At 33.4% G+C, this 26,581-nt stretch overlaps 1 protein-coding gene across 20 annotated transcripts in view; it reads right to left on the bottom strand.

Annotated features, from left to right (window-relative positions):
• LOC129256800 (dynein axonemal heavy chain 3-like) overlaps positions 1-26,581 on the bottom strand; it is a 101,979-nt gene that overhangs the window by 44,869 nt on the left and 30,529 nt on the right. For 14 of the 20 annotated variants that reach the window (XM_064097606.1, XM_054894969.2, XM_054894971.2 and 11 more), the window contains exons 17-45: positions 26,022-26,210; positions 24,496-24,624; positions 23,271-23,471; positions 22,786-22,925; positions 22,181-22,339; positions 21,462-21,690; positions 20,737-20,889; positions 20,257-20,398; positions 19,736-19,934; positions 19,081-19,189; positions 18,679-18,798; positions 18,177-18,347; positions 15,436-15,573; positions 14,827-14,970; positions 14,207-14,371; positions 13,485-13,619; positions 12,634-12,852; positions 11,836-11,936; positions 11,001-11,115; positions 9,986-10,119; positions 8,532-8,546; positions 7,449-7,619; positions 6,202-6,403; positions 5,136-5,374; positions 4,212-4,361; positions 3,428-3,647; positions 2,821-3,084; positions 1,979-2,070; positions 1,297-1,338 (exon numbers count right to left, since the gene is read on the bottom strand). In XM_064097606.1, coding sequence (XP_063953676.1) covers positions 1,297-1,338; positions 1,979-2,070; positions 2,821-3,084; positions 3,428-3,647; positions 4,212-4,361; positions 5,136-5,374; positions 6,202-6,403; positions 7,449-7,619; positions 8,532-8,546; positions 9,986-10,119; positions 11,001-11,115; positions 11,836-11,936; positions 12,634-12,852; positions 13,485-13,619; positions 14,207-14,371; positions 14,827-14,970; positions 15,436-15,573; positions 18,177-18,347; positions 18,679-18,798; positions 19,081-19,189; positions 19,736-19,934; positions 20,257-20,398; positions 20,737-20,889; positions 21,462-21,690; positions 22,181-22,339; positions 22,786-22,925; positions 23,271-23,471; positions 24,496-24,624; positions 26,022-26,210 — 4,487 coding nt within the window. The remainder of the gene's footprint in view (positions 1-1,296; positions 1,339-1,978; positions 2,071-2,820; positions 3,085-3,427; positions 3,648-4,211; positions 4,362-5,135; positions 5,375-6,201; positions 6,404-7,448; positions 7,620-8,531; positions 8,547-9,985; positions 10,120-11,000; positions 11,116-11,835; positions 11,937-12,633; positions 12,853-13,484; positions 13,620-14,206; positions 14,372-14,826; positions 14,971-15,435; positions 15,574-18,176; positions 18,348-18,678; positions 18,799-19,080; positions 19,190-19,735; positions 19,935-20,256; positions 20,399-20,736; positions 20,890-21,461; positions 21,691-22,180; positions 22,340-22,785; positions 22,926-23,270; positions 23,472-24,495; positions 24,625-26,021; positions 26,211-26,581) is intronic. The other 6 variants (XM_054894972.2, XM_054894974.2, XM_054894981.2 and 3 more) reach the window with 3 other exon arrangements.

Genomic DNA, 26,581 nt, shown 5'->3' with positions numbered 1-26,581 from the left:
CGATCAAAACTTTATGTCAAATTAGTAAATAATTCTTGGTCACATGGCCAAATACCCTTCAAGATCCAATCCAAAGCAGAAAGTGAAAAAATGGCAAGCTGGACAACAAAAAATAATTGATCCTTTCCCATGTAATCATAACCATACTCACATTGTATTACCCCAGATAACTCAGGCTCGTGAGAAATACAATAAAGCTTATTTATAAAGATTACTGATTTGAGTTTTTCTTATAAATGAAAAGTACTCGGATTGTAAGCAATGCAAATGCACTTTAATGTGCTTTGTAGCTTATAAACTTTTGAATAATCTATCAATCTAATGTTTCAGTTCTGATAAGATCCTAAATACTATTTGTTATCTAAGATTTAATTGCAAAGAACTTTTTATCAAGCATCACTGAAATTAAATTGGTTGATTCTGTAAACTTAGCAAACGAAAAGCAAGGTAACACACTTTTTTCAAATTTCTTGACAACTGCTACAGTATATATTTTTTTTAAGTATGAAAGCAAACTATTTGATAATAATATTGTGTATGGACAGTGCAGGGCAATGAGTCTATTCACTGTTCAGGTAGAAAAATCACTGCAGGTTTGTATACTTATGAATTAAATATCAAATCAAACTATACTTACCTCAACTTACATTAAAGATACGTGTATATTAAAAAACTATAATCACAGCAAATGCAACATGCAAAAATGAAATGTGAGAAAGCCAACAAACAGACTTACATTGTAGGACTAGATAATAAATTGAATAACAAATGAAATGACGTAGCATCGAAGTTACTATTAATACAAAAGGTAGTATACAAATCTAATGTTCTATCTAGTCTACTTTTCAATCAACTGGTGTCAAATGAAATATATTATGTCACACTAAATGTATTCATACTTCAAGAGGATAATTAGTATGTTTAATTAAACTTAGATTAAAAAAAAACAATAAAATTGTTATATAAATCAACCCTGAAAGAGTTATGAAATCTAATCCCATACAAGGTTTAAAACTTCTTTTTTTTTCATTTTCACAAAGCTTTTCTGTCACCTCATCTTGGGTCTACACTCATAGTAATTATACAAATTCTTCAAGGGAACATTTTCAATGAAAAACTTTCATTGTAATATTTTCATCATTCTCTAAGATAAATTTGCCTCAATTGAGACACCATAACACAATCTAGTACATCATGCAAGAATTGAAAAAGAAATAGATATTTTTTTTAAATCATTAGTTAGGATAAATAAAGAAAGCTCAAACAAATTTGTAACTGCACTTGAGAGAAAGATACCTGCGAAGATGTTCATCTCGTATTTCGGGATGTGCGCTACTGCTGCATGATGGGAAGGCAGGGGTGGAATGGATGCAAATATTGTTTAGGGTATAAAAGATGATGATGGGATGAGGCTTAGACAATACACCTTGGTTTGCAATCTAAGCTAACATCTATAAGCTATGCATGAAATACTGTCAGAAACAATATATCAATGAAGCAACATTCTACAGATGTTCATTTAAGAGAATATCTCTCTCTTCTATTAAAGCAATAGGAATATTAAATACATTGTCATATATTTTAGGAATGCAGGGTATACATACATATTTTTGCAGATGAGCTGGTTTTCTATATGAACACACACACAAACACACAAACTTGCTACACTGATATGATAATATAACAGAAAGTTGTCTAAATGCATTGCATTTAAGCTTTATTTGTTATATTTGTTTCAGATAACAATAGGTTTGATAAAGCACATATGAAAAATACTCAATTAGGCTTTCACAAATGGAATGCAGCCTTTTTATCATACTAAATAATAGCTGTTTTGTTTCAACTATACAGAAACCAATTGAAATTCTTGCTATAGGCCTTAAAGTGTACATGTACATATCATGGCATATCATTTGATGCACTTTCAAATGTGAAGAATTGTGATAAAGAAGATTATTGACAGACAAACAAGTCTTACCTTCTCATATTGGTATCAGTAACCTCTCTACCAGTCGAAAGATGAGTGAAGATGTTGTTCATCTTTTCTTTAAACTGACTCTGAACAATACTCTACAATCAAAATAAAGTAGCACAAGACACACATTTATCAACATGCCTTTTTTAATATGCCATGCAGTTATTAATGCCAAAACAAATAAAATACATATCTATCACAGTGAATTAGAATGGGGATGGCAAGCATTATAAAAAACAAACAAATTCATGATTAAGGTATGTTAAAACCAGGTGGGAATATCTCAAACACACTTTCCTGTGGTATTTTTCTGCAAAAAGAAATTATATAGAATGTTTTTTATCAAATCAAACAGGTTCTAAATTACTTTCAAATCAATATCGCTTTGTGACAATAATGTTTGTGGGTGCTAATGAAACATGTCAAATAAAGGATTTCTCACAAAGTTGTTTAAGAGTAAGAAAATCAACCCTCTGGATATGATGCCTGGATGGTCCATGTAGGACTATATTAGTTAATTGCTTAACACCTTTTTTGGCACTCAAGACAATACATATGATTGCAAGTTTGGTATTAAACGTTAGTGTTGGTATACTAGGCCCTACAAAGCACCAGACAAAACACAAAATAAAAATATGGCTGTTGCTAGGGTTGATATCACTCAGTGTTCAGCTGAGGTGCTGGAGCTTGGATCAACAGCATGATTTGTATTTTAAACACCCACACCAGCACTAAACTTAAAATTACTTTATACACAGGCTGGTAATCTTGACAACCAACATTATCAGAAACAGGGGATTGATCATGAATATATATTGAAAGAATATGAGATACATGCTAAATACCTTGACCATGGTGAAGAATGTCTGACGGTCGTCATCATCGACTAAGCGATCATAGAAGACTCGATAGACCTCATGAACCCAAAGTCTGATGAGTTTCTTAGCTCCATCTGGTCCTGATGGCATGCATGAGGGCTTGATAAGAAGGATACCTTGTACAACTCTAGCAAAGTCTCGTAGATTGAAGACATAATGAGACTTGGATGGGGTGGGCAGGAAACTAGAGATGGCTTGGATGTAGATTTCAGTGGTAGAATATACCATTATCTGAAAATATAATGCAACATGAAATAATGAAGGAACAAATCAAGAAATATTGGATCACATTATTCAACAATTCTGATCATTTGCAAAACAAAGGGGGTTCACATCTTTTTAAAACCATTTCCTTAATAACTGATTTTTTCTTTCTAAAGTTCAGAACATACAAATTAAGATTTATTACATTCTTTTAATATTCATTTTGGCCACTAAATCATCCAACAACCTATCTCCAACAAAATACAGGTTTATGTAACGGCAAAAAAAGTTTCGTTTACAATAAAAACTCAAACTTTTTTTTCAAATTGCAATCTGTTTTGAAAGTTTTCACTTGATACTTAGTACTTACCCTTGAGTACCTTCTAAGATTAGTCTCAAAACCTTGATTGAAGTGCCAGTCCAGGAGTGGAGTGAAGATATTCTTCATAGTCTCTTCATTGAATGTGTCTATGGTGATGATATTAAAGTGACGTAGAAAGCGAGGAGTAACTGTATTCCTACCTCCTCCTGGTGGACCCATTGCTGATACTAACATGATATCCTCAAGGAACAACATACTTGTGTCTTTCCTAAAATCAATGATAGCATTCAAATAAGTTTGATATTACTTCTGTAAAGCACATTAAAATTGTGGCATATATTATCATAATTGTCACATCTACAATTTATTTATCTGATTTTTTTTTTCTTTATCAATACAATACACTGTGTGCATTCATTGATAAAATATATCAGTACTACTCTACCACTTGGAGAGCAAATATGGTGAAATAATTTTACTTGTGATACCCTGACAAGAACCATCATTTTGTATAAGTTTAACGTGTCTATTGTGTGTGTGGGTGAGGGTGTTTTTGTGTATGCTACTTGAACACACTTTTATCCTCATACAGCAACAGATGACATACATGTAGGAGAGCATTTGAGATCAGACTAGTTGATGTGAGGATAACAAAAGATAATATCACTTTATACTAAATTCACCATGCACCTAGGGTGGTGGTTTTAAAAGCTGCTGTTGAATGAAAGAAAAATGATGTAGGTCTAACAATAATAACATTTTTTTTAATGTACAATCACCAGATGAAAGATATGTTGAGATTGGTGTAAAACGATTTTAAAGACTACATTACCTGTCGAACCAGTAGCCATGATCAACCCAGTGTCTAAGGAGTTCTATAGGAGGCTGTGCACCATATTTTTCTTTGGCTGGCATATTCAGATCATCCACAAACACTACAAGTTTCTTGCCTGGTGTAGGACCATACACACCTTTCTTTCTCCTTTTAAAGCCAAAAAAACACTCAGGTAAAACAATATAAGATCTATTGGTTCACAATGGAATATATGATACATTTACTTTTTTAAAGTGCAATTAAAATATGTAAGATCATCACAATATTTGTCAGTTACAATAACTCTCCCAATCGCATAAATAGCTGTCCAAATCTAGCCATCTCTGGCACTCTTATTTTTTTTACCTTCATATCTTGGGATGTAGAGTTCTGGTTCTAAACAAGCACTTTCTTTTTATTGCAAATAATATAAGTATTTTATAGTTTAACATTTAATTTGATGAGATTTTTCTGTGAAGCAGCCTCATGCTGAGCCGATGATACCAAACATAGAAACTATGGGAAATATCACTGGATGAGGACCATTACTTGGGTGAAAGTTCTGCCTCAACATGGTCTCGCAGACAGGGTAAACATTTGCAGCTTTCCTGGCAAGTTTTTAAAGTTTATTCCTTCATTTACAGTTATAGGAACATTTCTTTTACATGGAAAGTCCTTTAATCACGAAACAAAATTCTCTGTAACTGGTCATTATGACAACCCATTTTCGCTCCAGTAAGAAGCAGTACTAATATTATGAATTTTCCAAAGTTGGAAATGACAGGTTCAGTGCATTTTGCATGTCTGAAGCATCAGTGATATCACGCTGCACTGTAAAACTGGCTATGTGTGATAGGGAGAATAGGAGCTTTGATACAGCTAAACAGAAAGGCAAGAAAATGTGTTGTGGTCAACTTCTTTCACTAATACTATTAAACTCACCTATCAAGCTTAGACAAGATGATATCTTGTGTCTGATTAGCTGATGTTTGAGCTGAGAAGTTGAGATTATTTGGGATGTAATCCCCTTTGGCTAAGTCTAGAAGGAAGGCATTGGTGATGGCCGATTTTCCTGTACCAGTTGGACCAACAAACAGAACCTTCTCACCTTGAATTAATAACTTCTTGAGGAAGAAGAGCTGCCGTTCTGTATCTACAGTCTTGATGATCAGTTCATTCACCTGGTATAAATAATTAGTACTAAAATAAATCACAACAACATACGTAAATTTCAATATTTGCATATTGAAAATAGTGCAAAAATACATTTAAATTACCAAGTAATATACATGTAGAAAGAAATATGTGACCAATTACAACTTGACATTTATTCAAAAGATAATAGAAATAAATATTGGTGTACATTTTACTTTTTTTTCAACAGGTAAATAACCCGAGGAAATATCCTGATATACATGTAAGATTATCATTTAGACAAAATAAATAATTAGGGTTGAACAAAATATTAATATAAAAATAAGCACGGCACACAGTATCTCACCATCATCTTTTTAATTTCATGTTTTAATAATCCAATGTGATGCATGCAAATTGATAAATAAGACAAGTTTAATAAAGTAATAAAAATAATGACCATGAACAGTTTTTTAAATTCTTAGCAATTACACAAGTGGTTCTTCCTTAATTAGACTCTTTTTAAATTTAAAAGAAGGTAGATTTTATCAATTACTAGATCCTTGTAATATCTATGTGTAATGGAATTGGTGTATATCTTCACTAAGTTGTTCAACTGTGAATTCATACATTTCTGGCATATATTTTACAGTCATCATTTTACTTGTATGTAGTCCACGTAAGAGATTTGAGAGAAGCATCTGCTGATTTGATGAAACATGACATATAAAGTAATGACTTAATGCTGTCACTTTATGTAGTCAAAGTCATTTAGTTATCATCTAAATCAACACTGTGTCAGTTATATGTAGTCCAAGAGATAAAATTGTTAAAAAGCACTTCGTAATTTTTACAATCATTAGGATTTTAATACCTGAGTATTATCAGCGATCTCAGTAGGAGTAACAAAGGTTTCCCATCTATTCCAAGCCCCAAACGTCTTCCTAGTATAGACATAATCAAAGACTGAACCTCGCTTGGGAATCAACAGGTTACGAGCAAACTTGAGTTCCTTAGGACGAGGGTGCTTCCCAGTCGTTTCCATGTCACAGAGCTGCTTGAAGAACTCACTGAAGCTATGGGAGGAAAACAATCACAACAATTAAATCAGAGCCTATATTTCAAAGTTCAATGAAACGTCTTGAAGTAAAAAAGGTCATATTCAAAATCATACCAACATTCTTTATGTCAGCTTGGTACATACTGTGAATTAAAATCAGAACCCGTGTGAGTTTAAATAAACTTTCAACATTTAAATGACATATCATTTTGAAAATTCCTTCATATTATCAAGCATAAATCATGAATCTAATGTGAATAATTAGAAAAGAAAAGAAACAAGCACAAACAAACATTTCCAAAGTGATCTTGAAAGTTTTAATACCATGACAATGCAGTCAGCAAGGAGTTGCATAATCCCTCTTAATCCTTCAATATACACTCTTGACTTGAAGAAATCCTTTGAATTTACTACACTACTTTCAATAGAGAAAATAAATGTCTGATAGCTAATAACAATACAGAGGTGACAATTCTTTGTGTGGCTAATCCCCTGCTTGTTGAATAGAGTAATGTAACAAGAGATTGAATTGACTGCTGTTGAGCTAAAGCGTGTGCCATGGCAAGCATTACAAGTTGAAACTCAGTGAACTGATAAAGCCCTCTTGTTATACAAGGTATCAAAAGGGAGTAGAGGAAAGATCATTAGATTTCAGCAGACAGGGTCTTTCAAGCATTTGAGTAACCACTCAGAACTCAGTAGAGTCAGGGATGCAAATATTCACCCCATATAAGATATTGGATGGGGGTAGTGGACATTTGAAATTCCAGCTGCATAACAAAATCTGGTAATGGTCATTGGTACCAGCTTTCAAAGTTATACTTTCTTAATAATTTGTATTCTTCAATCCTGAAAACAAATCATACTCACTATTTCATTCTTTTTAATGAAAAATGTACAACAAGGTCAATCTCATCATTATTATCACTTAATTTCTTCTATCAATTGCAACATGAGCAAATGAACAACGTACATTTCACAAACATCTTTCATATATGATCTGAATACACACAACACATTTCAACATGTGAAATACAATCTCATATGACCCCTATACTTACTTTTCTCTGAATGCTCCATCAACAGAAACCCCAATAGACCATACAAGAGAGAAGAAGAAATAGCAGAGCATCATATTGGAACGTTCATCAAGGAGCTTCTGATCAGATAGAGAGGCATCAGGATCATCTACTTCATCATCAAGATCATCAACGTCACTTTCAGTTTCTTCCCTAAAATTGGTATCGGTAATTGAGTTTGCATAGACTTTTTCTACATTTGATTAATCCATAAATAGTACATTATAAATAAAATCTAAGAATTACCTATTTCAAAGAAGAATGCCTACCTATAGGCTACCAAAGAAATGGAATGTGAAAATGTGTAAACCTAGGCCTACATGTACATGCAATATTTTTTATTTGTGGCATCATATGTGAGCAGCTTCAAAACATATTGTGTCGTAAAAATATCAATGAAATGTCATTTTCTCAAAAAAAATTGGAAAAAAAGTATTTATTGTACCTTTGGTATATCAACAGACAAATCATTTCACACCACATCCTGAAAGAAAATAGTTTAGTCACCATGAACCATTAAAAGAATGAATTGGGTGTCTGCTTGCATATGACGTATCAAATAAAAAATAATAATATTCTAACAACTTACTTAATCATAGATGGATTTTCCTCAAACCTTCACCAATATTTATTATTATTTCAGTTTTATTTCTACAACAAACTGTTCATCAGGGTTAACTTCCCTTTTAATGGAAGCGGTTGATTTTATTGACTTGCTTTTCAATCATTTTAATCATATTGAAATAATTATCAGATGATTGACAACTTTCAAATGTTTTGGGGATGGATTTGAGAATCAAAACTGCCATGAACAAACATTATGAACATTTCTTGTTCATGTCCTAAGTCAGTGATTTTTTTTTATCATGGTGATTTAAATAGCAATTTGAATCATGAACTAAATCAACATGACTTGAATTGGCCAACCCTGACCAAAGCTGAAATATAGATGTATGAGTAACATTATATTGGTTACTAACATTTAACTATTGGCTTGCACCTGGTAAAGTCAAATATCTAACAAGTGAAATATAAAACTGTACATTGATACATTATATATCATACCTCCTCTTTATAGCCCTGTGTTAGCAGCATAGGTCACCATCAATATTGGGGATTAAAGGTCAAATGTTAAGCATCCAGCACCACAGCAACCATTAAAAATAATTATAAAACAAAACATATCAAATAGTGAGATTCAAATAATATCTGGACCATGTGATGTACTTATCAATAAATACATGTATTAGTAGAGGCAGGTTTGAGGCTGGGTTTGTGGAGTGCATATGTGGCAGGAGGTTAATTGCACATTACAAAACAAATAGATTTTAATTCACATTCAAACTGGCCATCCTAAATATAAGGTTTTTTGTATTTTTCAAATGGAAGTCTTGGGAACACTTCAGAGAGAATTCACATTTCCAAACATAGATGCATTACTTCAACAGTAATATAACAATGTCTTTCATTATTGTTTTCAGCATCAATCAATCTATTGTACTTCAACCTGGCATAACAATTTCCCTCATTAAAAAGAAATAATAATTTTGTTATGTACAACATTTTGTTATGTACAACATGTGGAAGCTCCGCGGGGAAGCGGTTTTGACTCTTGACTCATAATCAAAGGGTCATGTGTTCGAATCCCATCGCAACCAAGCCTCCTTTGACAAGCCTCAATCCACACATTTCCACTCTCCACCCAAGTGTTAAATGGGTATCCAGAAGAATGCGAAAGCCTATGTAGTAAGCCTAGCAATTGAGTCTTGGAACTTGGTCGTTCAAATGCATCAAATGCTATATAAAGCAGATTATTATCATTATTATAACACTTATAAATACACATTAAACTAGATGGATTTTTCAAATGCATGCAATTAAATCTTCATGCCTCCGCCATTGTAAGAACCGGAATATATCACACACAACTTTGAAAATTTTCAATGATAAACTTTGTGACCTTTAACCTTATGACCACAAACAAAATCAGATCATCATTCCTCAAGTATGCAGGCCTATACAAAGATTTAAGATGATCCCTCAGACAGTTTGAAGACATGGAATTCACATTTTAGAAAACTCAAAACTGGGGTCTCCAGCTTAAATATATCGTAATACAGACATTTTTTTATCAGATATGAAATTAATATTCTCATATAGGTAAATACATATTCAATGTCACAAACAGAACTGTAAAACCAAAAATGTTAGAAAAATTTGTAGATTAAAAAGGCAACTTTCATCATAAATAAGATATCAATTGTATGCAACAATAGATAAACATGTACAATTATTTAACTTATCATGGCAATGTGCTTGATAACACTTGGAACTATTTGGTGTTGGAAAAAATAATGCATAAATCTTTGGGTGCACACATGTCACATACAAAATGTTAATCAATATTACAGCAAAAGGGTTAAAAAAAAAAAAAACTGTGTAATAAACAATTTGCACTTTCATGTGTTTGTTTGTGGGTGTGGATGTAAGTTCAAGTATGAGAATAACTATCATCTTACCCAACATCAGTGAGAAGGCATTTGTAGAGTCTTAGCATAGACATAGTCATGTGCATAGGAGACATAGGAACAAGCTGACGACAGATACGACTAGCATGGTGTAAACATGGTGGTAGTAACCATTCAAACAACATCTGAGTGCAGGAGAGATAGAACCATCACCAAAATCACATCATACATTCATTATCTAATGATCAAGACGTCACTTTCATAATTTGTAATTTATCAAACAATCTGTATATCTATTGCTCTACATAGTGATTATGAAATTGTGGAGATAAACCTTTTGTAGGTACACATTGGTTTGAGGGTTTGGACAACCATGACATGCTTAAATTTGAAGTGGTTTTGATTTGTGCAGTCTAAACTAAACATGGGGATAATGTTGAAATGGAAAAGCAGATGTATCAGGTGAGGCAAAGGGCAGTGTGGCTTGCATCTGTAATCTAGCTCAACCCTTCAACTACTGCACCCTGTAATACCATATAATTTGTACAGTGACCACCCAGTTCCAGTAGGTATTGGGTAAACTGATTCAGGTGTCTCAGGTTCGCACATAGCCCTGAGTCAGGCCTTTTTTTTGGTAACATGGAACATCGGTTCCCAGACACAAGGATAACTACTGTTATCTATATTGATTGATACACATCTGTAAACATAATTTTACATTTGCTAAAGTTTTTACAGAAATAAAGGCAAAACTCTTTTTCAAAACTTTTTAAACTATTTGAATTCTGAAAAATCAAATCGAATAAACAGAACCCTTTCACAACAGAACAGAATTCTATATCAAATATTCAAATATTCAATTCTATTACATAATGGAATTGAAATTTTCCTCTCAGTATACCGGGTAGTTATGGATTTTGGAAAGCTAATTTGAGGCAAAGAAACTACATGAAATCCTCATGAGACTATTTAAGATTTGTAATTGTCCTAATTATACAGAGATAAATTAATACATACAAAGTTTAGCCGACCTGTACTGGAACCTCTGAATAATGACATGACTAACCTGCATAGTTTCTTTCTGCTGTTTAGTAATAAAGTCAGGTACTTCATGTTCCATCCATGATGCTACTAGTGGTTGCCAACCTAACTGAGATGGTTCCATGTATATCATTCCACATCTGTATCATATCAGAATCAAATGTTAAAACTGACAAAAACAAACAATGGACACATATGGGACAATTGCAAGTATGTATTTATACACAGATTCTTAGTAAAACAAAATCAAAATTTAAGAAGCAATCACAAAAGACCTAAAACAACCATTAACTCTACCCCAGGTGAAATCATTTCAATCAAGATATTTCCCAGATGTGTCATAACTACAAGATACAAGACAACACTCAAAAGTTATAAAGATGTTAAAACCGCTATAATAATGGCAGTAACTTGTCTCTTCCATCCTACAAGAAAAGCAAACTTTGTAAAGCAGCTGTAAGTTCCTGTAAAGAATGATTTTCAATAGGGAATTTTTTTAAGAAACACCAAACTTATGGCTGGTCCAATAGACAGATGATCTTCTTGTACAGGCCTTTGATAAAGCAGATTAGAATGTATTGTTTTCATTGTTCCTCGGTTGTATAAATATTATTGCAATCTAATCTATCTATAAAAACAACTCAAAGGAAAAAAAAAAGGTCTCTATAAGCAGGTGGTCATTATGGACAAGTTCCTGTAATACAGCTTTCACAATGGAGGTAAACTATTCAAAGGTAACCAAACTTATGGTCACTAAAAACAGGTGATATTCTTTTGGGTGACTCTTGTGGTTGCTAAAGTATGTTTGTATCAATATTGTTTGAGTAATCATTAATTTGAAGTGAAATGTTATGATTTACCTGCTGACAGTAGCTGGTGAGGCTTGCTCTAAATCCTTTGGTTCAAATATCATGTTTTGTTTATTACTCATCTGTATGATCTCACCACTCATCAAACAGAGCTGTTATTGAAATAAAACAAATTATCACAGTGATCTAGAGCAGTTTGGGCAATTCACTTTTTTTTTCATTTTCAAAATGGCAAAAAACTGCAACTTTGATTCTCCAATCTTCATAGGGGGAAAAAAACACAACCTTAACCCTGAAAAGGCTGGGCTACTCTGATGCCTAAGAATACGGGGGGGGGGGGGGGGGGAGGGCTGATTCAAGGGGACTGGTACTGTATATATCTAGTTTATATTCCTTAAAAAGTATATAATTGTATGCATTTCCCGTAGTGGCGGCAAATGGAATATTGCTCTGAAACCAATGAAATATTGTGCTAGGGAAGCTGACTCAGGACCAGCTGGCATGCAAAATCAATGATTTATCATGTGCATTATAAAGCTAAGAGTTACAAGAATTGCACAACCTGACTTGTCCATTCTAAGGTTACAACAGACCTAGAATAGGTTTAGCCTACTTTGTCTCTCATTAATATATTAATGTTTTGCTCCTCAATAGCCAAAAACAAGAAACTTTCAATCGCTACTGAGGTCTTCCAAAACTAGAATTTGCATTTAAGAGAATAGGGACAGAAAACTTATAGAACCGTATCTTCAAACTCTAATATAAGAATCTGCATTGAGAAAGGGAAATAGACAGATTGCATTCTATGTGCTATGCCACAAATTTTAAAACTATTCCTGAATATGTTACCTTTTTATTATCATCAAGTACTGTGTTCATGTTCTCAATCCATACTGCATCTACTGGTCCATCAAATATACACCATTTCCTACTATTTGATGTACTAGAGGCATGTTCTCTAAACGTATTAGCCAAGACACCATCAGACCATTCATGAGAAACTGGGTCAAATCGGCCATACAGCTGACCCATAGTGATGGCTTTGGGGTTGATGATACGATACTCAACCTGTAATCAAAGACAAACAATATATGTGATAGATTAGTTGGTAGAAGTGTCAATGAGTTCTATTTATCTAGGTTCCAAATACATTTTAGATGTAAGTACCCTTTGGTAAAGAAATGATTCCTCATGATGTTCTTAAAAGAAGATATAAAGTAACTGGCTCTCTATTTTCCTCTTTTTTGTCTTTTTTGTTGTTGTTGTTGGGAGGGGGTGGCTTTTATGCCTTCATGATTTCTCAGCAGTCAGCTGAAACAATAATCATCTATCCTTGAAGGTAAACAGTGTTAGACTACTAAACATGATTCCAACAATTAAAACACAAATACTTTGTTTCTTCATAATGCATAAGACTCTTAATAAATAGCATGTTCATATGTGCATAAGCAGACATGGAAAATTAAAACAAGAATAAAGTGAATCAGAAGGAAGGAGTTGTCCTATGATGGACACTGACTTCATTGTCATATTAATACTGTAGTTATTAAATACATTTTTTCAGAGAAATACAGAACTAATTACTTTTGTACCTTACAGAATCACAATGCAAGTTTACTTGGCCCATGACATTCCATTAACTTCCCAAATGTTCTGACCTACTTCTAATATTGGACAGACTCTAGAGTTACCATACTTACTCTATGTTCATCCATGAGTTTAGCTTTCTCTAGATCACCAAGAGCATCTGATAGAACCTTGAATGCACTGGACTTACCTCCAATAGTATCACCTACTATCATCAAACCATGACGTACAAGAATCATCTCATAAATCTGAAGTAGAAATACATAAACAGAAGGAACACATGGTTATACTTAAGTCATTAAAAAAACAGACTACAAACCAACTGATGCTATGTCATTCCAAATAATTTATCTTTGATTGGTTTGGAGTCAGTTCCATTGGTGTGACTGTAGTATTAACTGTCATTCTATCCAAGTCCAAAAGAGAGAGAAACAAACCCAATTTCATACTACTGACTTCAACAATATGTTGTAAAAACATGAAGTGCAGTAAAACAAATTTAGTAGATACTCATACTATGATTTAGACGGTATATCAAATATTAAAAAGGTGAAACTTGCTGTGGAAGAGAGTTGCAATATGTTTCAAAAGGAATTGCCCCTTTTTGTCAGATGTTTTGTGAATGATGACAATATACTTATTCTATTTGACAAGGTATATGCAGTAGTTCAGTACACATTTCAATGTCGGTATACAGAACTACGGAGACCTGTGAACAACAATCAGAACTTGAAACAATCATGATTATCTTCAGTTAAGACTCTCTATTTATTTACTCATACATGTATATGAATCACTTCATACTACCGCTTTATCGACTCCTACATGTACATACCTGAATTATTTTCTCAATGAACCAAGGCACATATTGAAGTTTTCGTCTGGTAATATTTGTCTTGAGAGCCTCTTCCAGGACACCATAGTCAGGACGAGGAAGCTCTACTCCAGGGAAAAGATCCGAGATGATGCCTTCAAACAGTGGGATGTCATGAGATAAAAACTGGGGAGGAAAAAGGTATGATAAAATGTATTCTTACCACTGCAGCAATGGCTTAAAAGTAAAGCATATGTACAGTGTCTCTATAACTTGGATTCTGACATGGATAGCTAGTAATAAAGCTTTTCTCTTTTGTGCTTTCCATCTCATATTCAGTCTAACATACTTTTTCCCATTCTCTTTTCCTTTTGCATTTAACTTTGTGTATCATACATAACTTATTATTATTATTTTGCATAGCCTGTATAGATGGAGGGATTTTAAAAGGATTTTTAAGACTAACTACTTTGGAATTAAAATAAATAACTGAAACATTATTACAATCATGTTATACATGTACGTGAGAACATTGTGGGTTGGGCCAATCTCTTGACTAATCTAAAGTGTGTTATTCTATCACAATTACACAAATACCAAGCTCTATAGTTCTACACATTGTAAAATCCTTTGTAAATTACCTTTGGTAGGTTGACATCTTTGATTGATCTCAACACAAGAATATCTTCAGCTGTGTCTGGAAACTTAAGCTTCAGATTCCCTGCTGCAGTCAAAACAGACTTCACTGCTCTCATACCATAGTCATAGTGATGTTGAGAGGACAGCTGGATAAAATAAAACAATGGTGCAATCAAATTTAGAGTACACATGTAATCCAGGGGTTATCACTATTTAATTTCTGTTTCAATTTGGTCATTTGTTGCATACATGTAGATCTTTCTCCGAATATATTGTAAAACGTCATGCTGCTTCTTTACATCTGAAAGCTTTGGCTTCACATAGTCCAGCCTATCCTTACTCATTTTTTCCCTCCCTGTAAACTTTCACTCATACCAAGTTCAATCTCTGAAACTAACTCTAACAGTAGAAAATACGTAACAAACATAAAAACTAGGTCAAAATCAAACTTTAGGCGCAATCAATAGTGGGGAAAATTATCATGGCTTGAATACTTCCTAAAAAAGAAGAGAGAATATAGGAAAATGTGGGTTCAGACATACAAACAGACTGATTATTTTATGGAGTTGCCAAGAAGTTGAGTAACCATAATATCAAAAGGATGACTGTACCTGTTCAGAGCATAGTTTGTAGGTAGCGACGATCTTGGTAGATAGAGATCTAGCATCAACAAAGCCCATGGAGTAGAGACTAATCTCAGCAATTAATGCATAATCAGGAACCATCATGGCCACAGTACGGAAAAGAACCTAAAAAACAAGTGTTTTAAAGTACGTGTAGTAAAGAATGACTGCCATTAAACAATAATTTGACATTTCAATGCCACATTAGTACTGTATGTGACAGTAATAATCGTAAATCCAACTGCTCCAATCCAAAAATAACTACAATTCAACATCATTTTTTTTATTGTCTGTAAACTTTATTGAAATTGAGAATCGAATCGCACATCATTGACTTTGTATGTACCAATATGTTAACTAAAAATCATGAATTAATTATCATAATCTGAAATAAGCCTGAGTCAAATCGATTTTAAAATCGGTGTTCGATCGATGTCATCGACCGCCGGTGCAGATTTTGCAAAATCGGTGCATCGAAAAAAATAAATAAATACGTCGGCCGGCCGATTCGTTTGGTTCACACAATCAATCATCACAATAAAGAGTAATGTCCAACTTGACTACTACTTACTTGATTTGTGTTCCCCCCAAAATGAAACCGATTGTGTAATTATGATGCCTATTCACCATTAATTTGAAGTTTATTTCGATCATTGTTCGAGTCTTACTCGTCTGCTCGTGCCGAGATAATTTATGCACGATGAATTCTTCATGAATGGAAGTCATCGATCGTGCAGCGCATGGGCAGTACTGTGCTTTAATCAAACCAGAAAATAGCCGGAAAATTGATGCGATCAACGTAAAATAAACCTTGCTATCATGAACAATATTAATATCATGACCATAGAACATTATTTAATCGTAATATTTAACAATAATTTGCATGAATATGAATTTAGAGCTTGATGTGAAACGTTTGTATTTTGTTTCAATTTTCAATGGCGGACATCACATGACGATCGACTTGAGTGAGTGCACTTGTCTAAAAAAAAATTATCACCTCAGGATTGATTATCGAAAATTGTCAACATGCAGAAACTCTTTTCAAGATCGTAATATCACCATATAATAACATTTTACATGACAAAACAGAGAAAAGTGCGTTTGATATTTTTTTCCATCAATTTGAAGCTAGTTTGTGCCCAACTTTTGGCTCTGATTTCATGAATGGAAAATATGTCCTACGTCAACGAACGCGCATGCGCATTGTGCTTCTTTTTCTCGGAGCTAGCTAGCTCCGGGATGCCCAGGCCAGAGATGGAATAAAAATAAAAATAATGCCAGTATAATACTATTAATGAACATGACATACTTTGCTGACATCGTCAAAATTTTTAGTATGGCCATAAAATCTTATTAAATCGTAATTATTTAACATCCAATAATAATTTATATTAATTTAGAGCTCGATCCGAGACATTCATATTTATTTCGATCGCATGCTCTTGTCTTGTGTCTAAAAATAAATATAAAAAGAGTGGATTATCATATCAGCATTAATTCTCGAACATCGTCATAACTCATATTCCACAATCTTTCCTCACAATCGTTATATCAGCATTGAATACCAATTCAAATGACCATCCAGAGAAAATTACGTATTTATTCCCATCAATTTGGAGCTCATTTTGGATCCAATTACACAATCTCAGGCAAGTTACAGTGCTCCCGCTGGTCGCACTTGTTTGCTGGTGCTGGCATCATGCACGCCTGTTGTTTGGGGAGAGTGAGTGTACGGGGCTGCGGGCGGGGCTGGTGTATGCGAGTCTGGACCGCGAATGCTAGTTGACCGAAAATCGTTCGGATCGACTCTACGTGATTCATGTCTTTGATATTGTTTCATTTTAAACTTACATGTTGTCATCTGCAAATATCATTGTTGATGATATTTTGGGAAGAATTCTGCATTGGTCCTCGGCTTTTTTTGTGTTTTGTGATCATGGAAAATACAAACGAACTTTGCTCTGTCATCTGCTTGTGCAACGCTCACCCGGCCAGCGCATACCGTCAGTGCATGCAATGCGTGCATAGCGCATCGACGCGACTGCCGGAGCAAAAAAGAATTGACTTGATTTTCCCCGCCACGCCTTCAAAATTAGATGCATCGATGTTCGATCGACTTAAATCTGTCGAACACCGGTTTTCAAAATAATCTATATGACTCAGGCTTAATCTGAAATATTAATTCATTCTACATGTCCTGTAACTTTTCACTAAAGTGATAAAGAATGCTATTAGGTTCTGGAAATAACTAACAAATAATATTGTAAGCAATATTGTTTACTGAATAAACACTGACTTGGGAGATTTCAATTCCGCTGTTGGATTGAAGATTCATTTAAATATTACCTAAATGTGTATGGAAGATCAAAGGTCACACAACAGCTAGAAGATGATATTTGTGAACACAATGATGAAGTGATTTGGGTAGAAATAATGAAATTATGTCGTGATTTAAAGCTGAAAAATCAAAACAAGAAAAAAAAGATGCAGGTAGATTTTATATTCTGAATATTGCCAAAACAACTACCTATGTTGAGCAGAGGTATAAAAATGACCCACATTTTATCTAATATTGATATATTATCATTAAGTGAGACTTGTTCTAGAAACAGTCTTATTTATTATTTTGGAGCTGTGCTGATGTAAAAACCGGCCCAACACTAGTTCAGAAATTACCCACTGCATTTAACCCCAACCAATGGCATTTTGAACACTAAATAGCTTACCTTGAGATTATCAGGTAGTTCAGCTCTACCAGCATAGCCAGGATTCATGGTAATAAACATAGTACAAGATGGATCCAATGAGATCTCAGTACCTTCAAATACAAAGGTTGTTTGCTGCTCTGCTACAGCTCTCTGAATGCTCTGGATCTGCTGGGCTACTACTGACAGAACCTATGATACAAATATAATATTAGTTGAATTTATATAATGCTTAATACTCTGTGCTTCAAAGTGCTTTATATTGTAAAGATCAGAACAACATTTGATACAAGCAAAAAAAAAATATTTCATAGAAAAAAATTACACATTTTAAGCATGCTGGAATGTTTAATGTCTGGTGATTTTTTTATTTTTTTTGGTTATCAATCAAATATCAATAGTGAATTAATCATTTGTGTGTGCATACAACACTTCATGATGAAATTCTGCTAAATGATTTCTTTTTTCATAATGTCATGTACACAGGCAATATATGTACAAAGTATATAGAATGCTTACTTACCTCCAGCTCTATCCTGTTGAATTCATCAAAACATGCCCATGCACCTGACTGAGCTAAGCCTTTGAAGAACTTTCCCATGGCCTTGTAGTCCAAACCATCAGAACAATTGAATACTACACACTGCAACAACAATAATAACAATATGATATTAATAAAGTGAAAAATAAAGTATATTTCTGCAGGTCGACTGTTTACACAGGAATATTGAATGATGATTTTACAGAAAATTATTCAAAAAAAGAATGACAAACATTTTTCCGAATTGTGTTATTGGTTGAGATAAAATTGCATACATTTACTCAAATTTAGTCAACATTACATGGAATAAAGATAAAATGTTCACATGGACCTAAATGATTTTAAAGTACCTTAGTTTTGTATGCCTTCTTTCTGTATACTTACCTGTTTTGCTACAGCTTTAGCCAGATCTTTACAGGTTTCTGTTTTACCAGTACCAGCTGGACCTTCTGGAGCTCCTCCAAGGTTCAACAATAAGGCTCCCATTAATGTCCTAAAACAACAAGGAGTAACATCTCTTTTACGTACCAAACAGACAATTTCTATCATTGGCTAATATTCAATATGTTCATGACAAAAGGGTGTATACCATCTCCTAATACATCTGAAATAATAGAGGTGTTTTATACATATTCAATGAAATAATCAGCTTTTTGTGCATCCAATGCAAATTTTTCTTAATCTTTACTTTATTTTACAAACTGCTTCAGTCATGATAGAAACATATCTTTTCATGAAGGTACCATTTATGGAGGATCAGAAGTACAAACTTCACTGAACTGCCTAATATGTTATGACTGTACAAACTTCTGTTACAAAAGTTAGCCATATCAATCATTTTCAACATTTAGGCTAATTACAATTATATTCAGGTTGGTAGAAAATTCTGTCTATACAAGATTTTCTATTAAAAACAACTACATGATAAATAACCAGAATTCATAACACTTCTATGCAGATAACTGATCTTGAATGAAGTAAATTGAATAATATATCTTTGTCAAAAATAAGAGCATGATTTGTATACTATGATTCTTACCTGTAACATCTATCAGTGAGTGGTGTTATAACAAGCCTTCCAGTGTTTCCTAGATACTCATAACCATAGGGAACTGTGGTTGTAATCATCCTTACCATCACATTGCCTTCTTCAAAATAATACCTCAACTGACTAATCCACTGGAAGTTAAGAGCATCCTCTATCTTCTCATTATACAGGGTCGATACCACATCACGAGCTAGACAAAGAACAAATATAGATCAAAGCTTTAATAATTAGTTACTATTCAAATCTTCTCAAAATATTTCATTTCTATTCCGTCTTAATTCTCCAAGCACACTTCAGAGTCAATTTAGCACTTCCAAAATCAAATTATCAATATTATTATGACTATTATCATAATCTTTATCACAATTATTATAAATATTACTATCATTATCAATTACAAACATCTGTCATTCTTGGGCAATTTTCAGAAAGTAATACTGAATTCATTTTGAAGGCTTGTTTACAGATTAAGCATTATACTGAATCAACATTAGGTGAAGTAATTTACTTACCATGAACATCAATAACAGTAAGAGCTCCTAAAGTGATACGTGCCATCTTGGTTAGCTTTCCTCTCACAAGCTCAACAATCTCTTCAATCTGACGGTTACAGGTTGTAAGGTACTTCTTCAGACCATCTTTCTCTAAAATAGCCTGTATAACAGTTCATACATAATTCAGTTTTCAAATTACATATTTTCTAATGTGCAATATATCATGAGCCTTTTCACATTAGATACTTTGTTAATTAAAAAATTCATAACAACTGCCACATATTCGAGGGACATTGTATGTATGATGAAGTCCCACATAAGCATCTGTAAAAAAGGATGACATATATCATTGGGAATATATGAATTACCATTGATAGATTCTTCATTATAAGAAGAAAATACACCATAATCCATCACACTGAATTCACTCTTATTTTGTTTTGTGAGGGCCATACTTTTTTTCTTTTAAAATTCCTATTTTTGTTTTGTTTAATATACCTTGGTGACTTCAGCTGTCCAGTATATAGAGCTAGCTGCAATGACAATCTGACCAGGCCAGTTGAGTACCCAAGATTTCCTTGGTGTCTTTGGATAGGCTAAGACTGCCTTGGCATTCACATCTCTTAAACTCTTCTTCATAAGGTCCTCCACCTATACACGCCATACCAAAGAAAATGTGACTTCAAAATATAATTTCTACAGGCTTTTATTAAACATTCATATTAAAGATATTTGAACAACAAAAATATTGGTGGTCTTTAATCCTAAATTCAATATTCTGACTAAATTTGTTAAAACCCATCTTCCAGCATGGTAATTGCTCTGGCATTCCTTTGTACTAAAAGAATCAATGCATAACAGACAAAATTAATTACACACTTTAATACTACAAATGTTCAAAGAACAATTAAGGGGGAAAAAAGATGTAAGTATGAATAGTAAAGGAAATTTAGGAATACATAGGAAACAAAGAATATGAATGCGAACATCAAAACATCGTTACTGCCAACAAAGTATAATAATGACTAAATTGGATGACTTTTAAACAATAAATATCTTGGATATGATGCAGAAAGTGGTGCTTTTAAATGCAACTACAAAAAATAAATCTAAATTCTAAGTGCATGACCCTGATTGGTTGACAATCTAAGTTACATTTGATTTTGAGAAGTGTGTTAAATATCAACTCTTTGATCAATGTCTTCATGTAGAATGATTCTGACCTGTATAAGCCACATCTCCACCAGACCATGAGCATCAGCAGGGATGATACGAGAACAAAGCTCTACACTCTCATTCTCAGCTGATTCCATAGCAATGATTTCTTTCTCTGGTGTGAAGGTCAGCTGAGCAATACCTTCAAAACATTTCTTAAGATGAGGTTGTACCCTGAGAGGATCTTTGGTCTCTGATAGTATCTCCAGAAGCTCATCATTTGATAGGAAGAAGAACCTGTTTGGATGGATCAACATTGATGTTTGAGAAAAACATGGAACACAATCTACAGAATTGTGCATGATTTATTTTACCTCAAAGTAGCTCACAAACTTGTTAAGAAAGTAATGATGGATTTAGACCTTATATTTTCAAACCACAAGAGCATTACCTACATCATTTTGGTTTTAAAAAAAAAATTGTTTTAAAATAATTATCTTTTGGAAATTTATCAACAGTGTACATTCTTAGAGAATAATTACCATTATCTGCCTATGACATTTTTTAAATAACTGGCTCACAGTTAATATAACAACTATCACAAACTAGAAAGATAAACAACACTGAGTAAAACAAAATTCACTTGATCTAGGAATTTGGCAGTCATATTCAAATAAAACGTCATTGTATCTGACTGGCTGACAGTGATTTTTTTCTTTCAGTGAGAATACTAGACACCCATATCATTAACCTGTAGAAATTGCTAACCTTAATACACAGTACTAACCTTGGAAAGAACAGCCTCTTTTTCTCTAGGTAGTCATTGAGACCCTTCTGAATGGTGTCAAGGAGTCCCTCAGAATGTTGAAGATTCTCTAACATGTTCTTCTGAGAGGTCACTACTAGGGCCAAAGTGTTCTTCACTGATGTGTGCATGATCTCTCTCCTACAAAAAAAAGGTTGAAAACACTTCTCAGCTTCAAATTTAGAATTTTCCACATTGAAACTGCAAGAAAGGTGGTCAGCACAGACTTGTGAATTTCCTTATTGAGGTTGTATGTGAACTCTAATGGCAGAAAGAAAAGATATTCTGTTTGGTCACTCAGACTCTTCCATATCATTTGATTTGTGCAATTATGCCATTTTATAAATTTTCAATGCCTATTCTGTTCCTTGTTCTTTCACTCTAATTACTTCAAAAATATATATCCTTCTTCTTCCTATACTCCTCCTTTCACTCAATTTCCCCTCTAAGGGCAAGATCCTTTGAAATTCTCAATGTGTAACATGACCCATGCACTTAAAACTGCCTAATCAACATAGGCAGATTATTCAAAGGAATACTGGTAACAGAATAAATGAAAGTTGACATTGTGGTGAGAGTATACATACCAATGTCCATCTACAGTAGTAAACATTTCTCCTTCAACAGGTATCTGTCTCCTGATGTCCTCTGAGCCAAAGATAGGTTCAAGGTATAACCAAGCTGCTTGTACCTTCAGCCATGAATCCAAGATGTCTTTGATTCGATGCTGCAAAGTGATATAATCATTTAAACCTTAATTTCCATGAAGCCATTTTTTAGATAGTAGTGTACTTATCATATGCTTTTGTTAATTTGTTTTGACACAAACATCAATATGATTAACAATCTAATCATTTAACACCCCCATTATTCCTAAATGAAATGTAAGCAAACAAGTAGAACTAGTCGGTTCTGTTTATTTCTATGGTCTTTTAATCAATCAATTCACTATTTCATTTAATCATTCATTCTTTCAATCATTCATTCATTCATTCAATCAATCATTTAAAATGGTTTATTATAGCTAGTGTGTGAATATTCTTAAGGCATTTAACTGTATCCCCCATCTTACCAGTCTTATTTCCCATTCTTTCAGTTCAGCCTCAAATGGAGCAATAAATGGTGATCCTCTCATTGTAGCTGTCTTAACTACATGATCTTCAATCAAGACTTGTACATCATCTGGTGCTCCTAATATTGAGAGGTTAGTGTCCTTGTAGCCTGTAAAGCTGAAGTGTACTGTCTCCCAATCACTCTTCATCTTAGACAAAGCCTGTCAACAACAAACAAATATTTTAAAATCAATATCCTTCTCGACGAATATTCATTAGAGTACTGAATCTTGTGCATATCTTTATCATTCACAGATAGATGGGTTGTGCAAGTTGTTTACAGAGGCTCTTGATGATATAAACATACTGCTGAAATACTCCGAGAGGAGGGGTCAATCTCCATGTATAGTGTGTAGACAAGCCAGGATAAAGCTTAATGTGCTTAGAGACATTGCCAAAACCATTCACATTTTTTAACAAATGGTATGATTGCACCTTCATTTCTTCACTCTCAATAATTAAAAGCATTTTTATGTTCAATTTATCAAGCACAATACATGGAAATAACACAATCATCTTACTGCAAGGACACTATCACTGTACAAAGTCATTAGAGTTAGGGCGTTTTGGCATAAAGTCAATGATGGGAGAGGAGTCAAAACCATGATACAACCAAAATCAATACTTAACATCCCTCATTAGGCAAAAATATCACACAAGAATGACATGAATTGAACTGAACTTGAAGTTTAAAACAAAAACAAAACAAATAGAAACAACATGTACACAATAATCTTAAGTTGCTTGTCATTAATTCATTCATTCATTCAATAGGAACTCTTCAAGTGCTCTTCTGAAAGAAAACACAGACGAGTTTTTTTTAATACCAATGGGTAAATCGTTCCACATAGAACTACTTACATAAAAAATTGAAAATTTTCCTTTGGTTGTTTAATTTTTAGAATGTACAAGTTTTGTTTTTCCTTTTGTCTTGTTTGATATTTATTGATTTGATAATTGAAAATTTTCCTTTGGTTGTTTTAATTTTGGAATGTACAAGTTGAGTTTTTCTTTTTGCCTTGTTTGATATTTATGTTGAATAAAAGAGCAATACTGAATGATTGAATGGGGGGGTTGTCTAGTTACCAATTTGTGCATAAAACTACCTACAGAAAGTTAATGTAACTGATATATGTTCAAGAGTTCTAATTTTTGAAATAGTGGTTGAAATGAAGGGATACTGACCTTCTCCATGGCATATTCCTTGCTAGCTTGAGAGCTTATCTCTGATAGATCCTCCAAGTATTTCTCTAATCCCATCTGAAGCATTTCAACCAAAGGTGTATCATCTTGAGGTGTCATGTTGAAACCAACCTAGCAAGTAATCAACCAATAAAATTTAGCAATGAGGGCTAATTGTACACTAAAACCATTTAGATCAACATTTCCTCCAGAATGAATACTGCATTTCATATTTATTAAAGCAAGATTGTCATTATCTGAGCATTAATTGCACAATTTCAAAATAGAAATGGCATATTCTGAGGAGTAATATGAAATTCATTGACACGTCAGTATTTCATTTAGATTCTTTGGGCATGCATTTCTTCATCCTCAAATAAACTGCTTTGACCAGGTGCTGCTACATTGTAAGTACCATAAATGCAAAAACATCTACAGTTTATTACTTTTAGGAATTTCAAGCTTTGTCATTAAAGGGGAACCCAGCCTTGGCCATAAAATATTTTGTTGGGAAGGAGAAAAATAAATTAAACAGAATGGTGAAAGTTTGAAAGAAATCGGACAAGCAATAAGAAAGCTATGGCTGTTTTAAAATTGAGATCTCTAAGACTATGTAGATTTCAAATTGGCAACTGAGTAAGTGAATTATGACAAGGGGCAAGGACAACTTTCCCATAGGCAATGTACTTTATTATCAGGGATTTGTGGTTTTCTCCTAAGTACCCATTCCCCTGGGGCAGTAATCTGAATATAACCCAGGTAGTATATTGTTTTATGTCCTCATGAAAGAAAAATATAATTTGAAATAAAACTTTTGGGAAAAATTACATTCTAGCCATAATATGTATTGGAGTACATGGAAGAGTAGTCCCTGCCTTACATCACTATGATATCCCATATGCGGCCAATTTGAAGTCTCCATGGGTATAGTGATTACCTATATTTACAACTTTTAAAATTCATAACTTTCTTGTTGTTTGTCCAATATTGTTCAAACTTTCACCTATCAACTTGTCTGATTTTTCTTTTCCTTATAAAAATATGTTTTTATTTGGGTTGGATTCCCCTTTAAGCATAAACACTACAACTCACAAAGAAAATATCAAAAATTCATATAAACCAAAATTTAAAATGCAGACAAAATCTTACACTTTTGCAAGATTTAATTTGACATAAATATCAGAGCTACTAAGCTAATTGTGAAAAAATCCTATTTTTATTTCTCTTTATCATATTTTCAAGCCTAAAATCATATCTCTCTTTTTAAATTTTGAAGAAAAAAACAACAAAATCATAATTCTTTCAAGTTTCAAAAATCCTATTTCAAGGGGGAAAATCCTATTTAGTGTCACTTTTCCCTTAAAAAATCCTACTAAATAGGATAAAATCCTACTAAGTGGCAGCTCTGAAATACATTCCTGGATCAAATGACTAAAAATTGAAACAATGAAAAAAGCAGTGTATCCAGTAGCTGACATCATGTTTCATCTTCCATTTCAAAATCTAATATCAAAATGGCATGAACCTACCTTTTCACTCATCATATCCCAATGTCTCTGTTTGATACCAGGATTACACAGAGCATTAATAAGAGGCATGTTGATCTTGAATTTCTCTAACTTTGCTTTGATAGTAGTTGCTGCCCTCATTGGTCCCATCATGTCAGGGTGTGCAAATACCTTGGTCAGCTTGTAACTGGTACGCCACATGTTCTGTACCTAAAGGGACGCATCAACATCGTGAATAATCAGATTACAAATAGCATAAACTAAAGATGTATTCACAAATGAAAATCTAGAGGACATAGGCTGGAAAGAATCTATAGATCATTTACTTCTGCATGGGAGGGGAATCAATAGCATTCATAAGTCACATGACCTCATCATCTACAATATCATCTAATAAAGGGTAATGATTGAATCAAACCTTTCTAAACTATGGAAATCAGGCAATGCCATAATTCAATATTCAAGACATGTTCACACTCTCACTTTGTAAGCAAACATGATTTTGCTGCTTGGTCCATTAAATAATAATAGCCATGAAAGTCATCCCCTTATGGTAATATACACCTTGAACATATAAATTC

This window comes from Lytechinus pictus, chromosome 3 (assembly GCF_037042905.1).
Source record: "Lytechinus pictus isolate F3 Inbred chromosome 3, Lp3.0, whole genome shotgun sequence".
NCBI lineage: Eukaryota > Metazoa > Echinodermata > Echinoidea > Temnopleuroida > Toxopneustidae > Lytechinus > Lytechinus pictus.
Note: the sequence above shows the minus strand (reverse complement) of the source record. Positions and strands in the feature narration are given on the sequence as shown.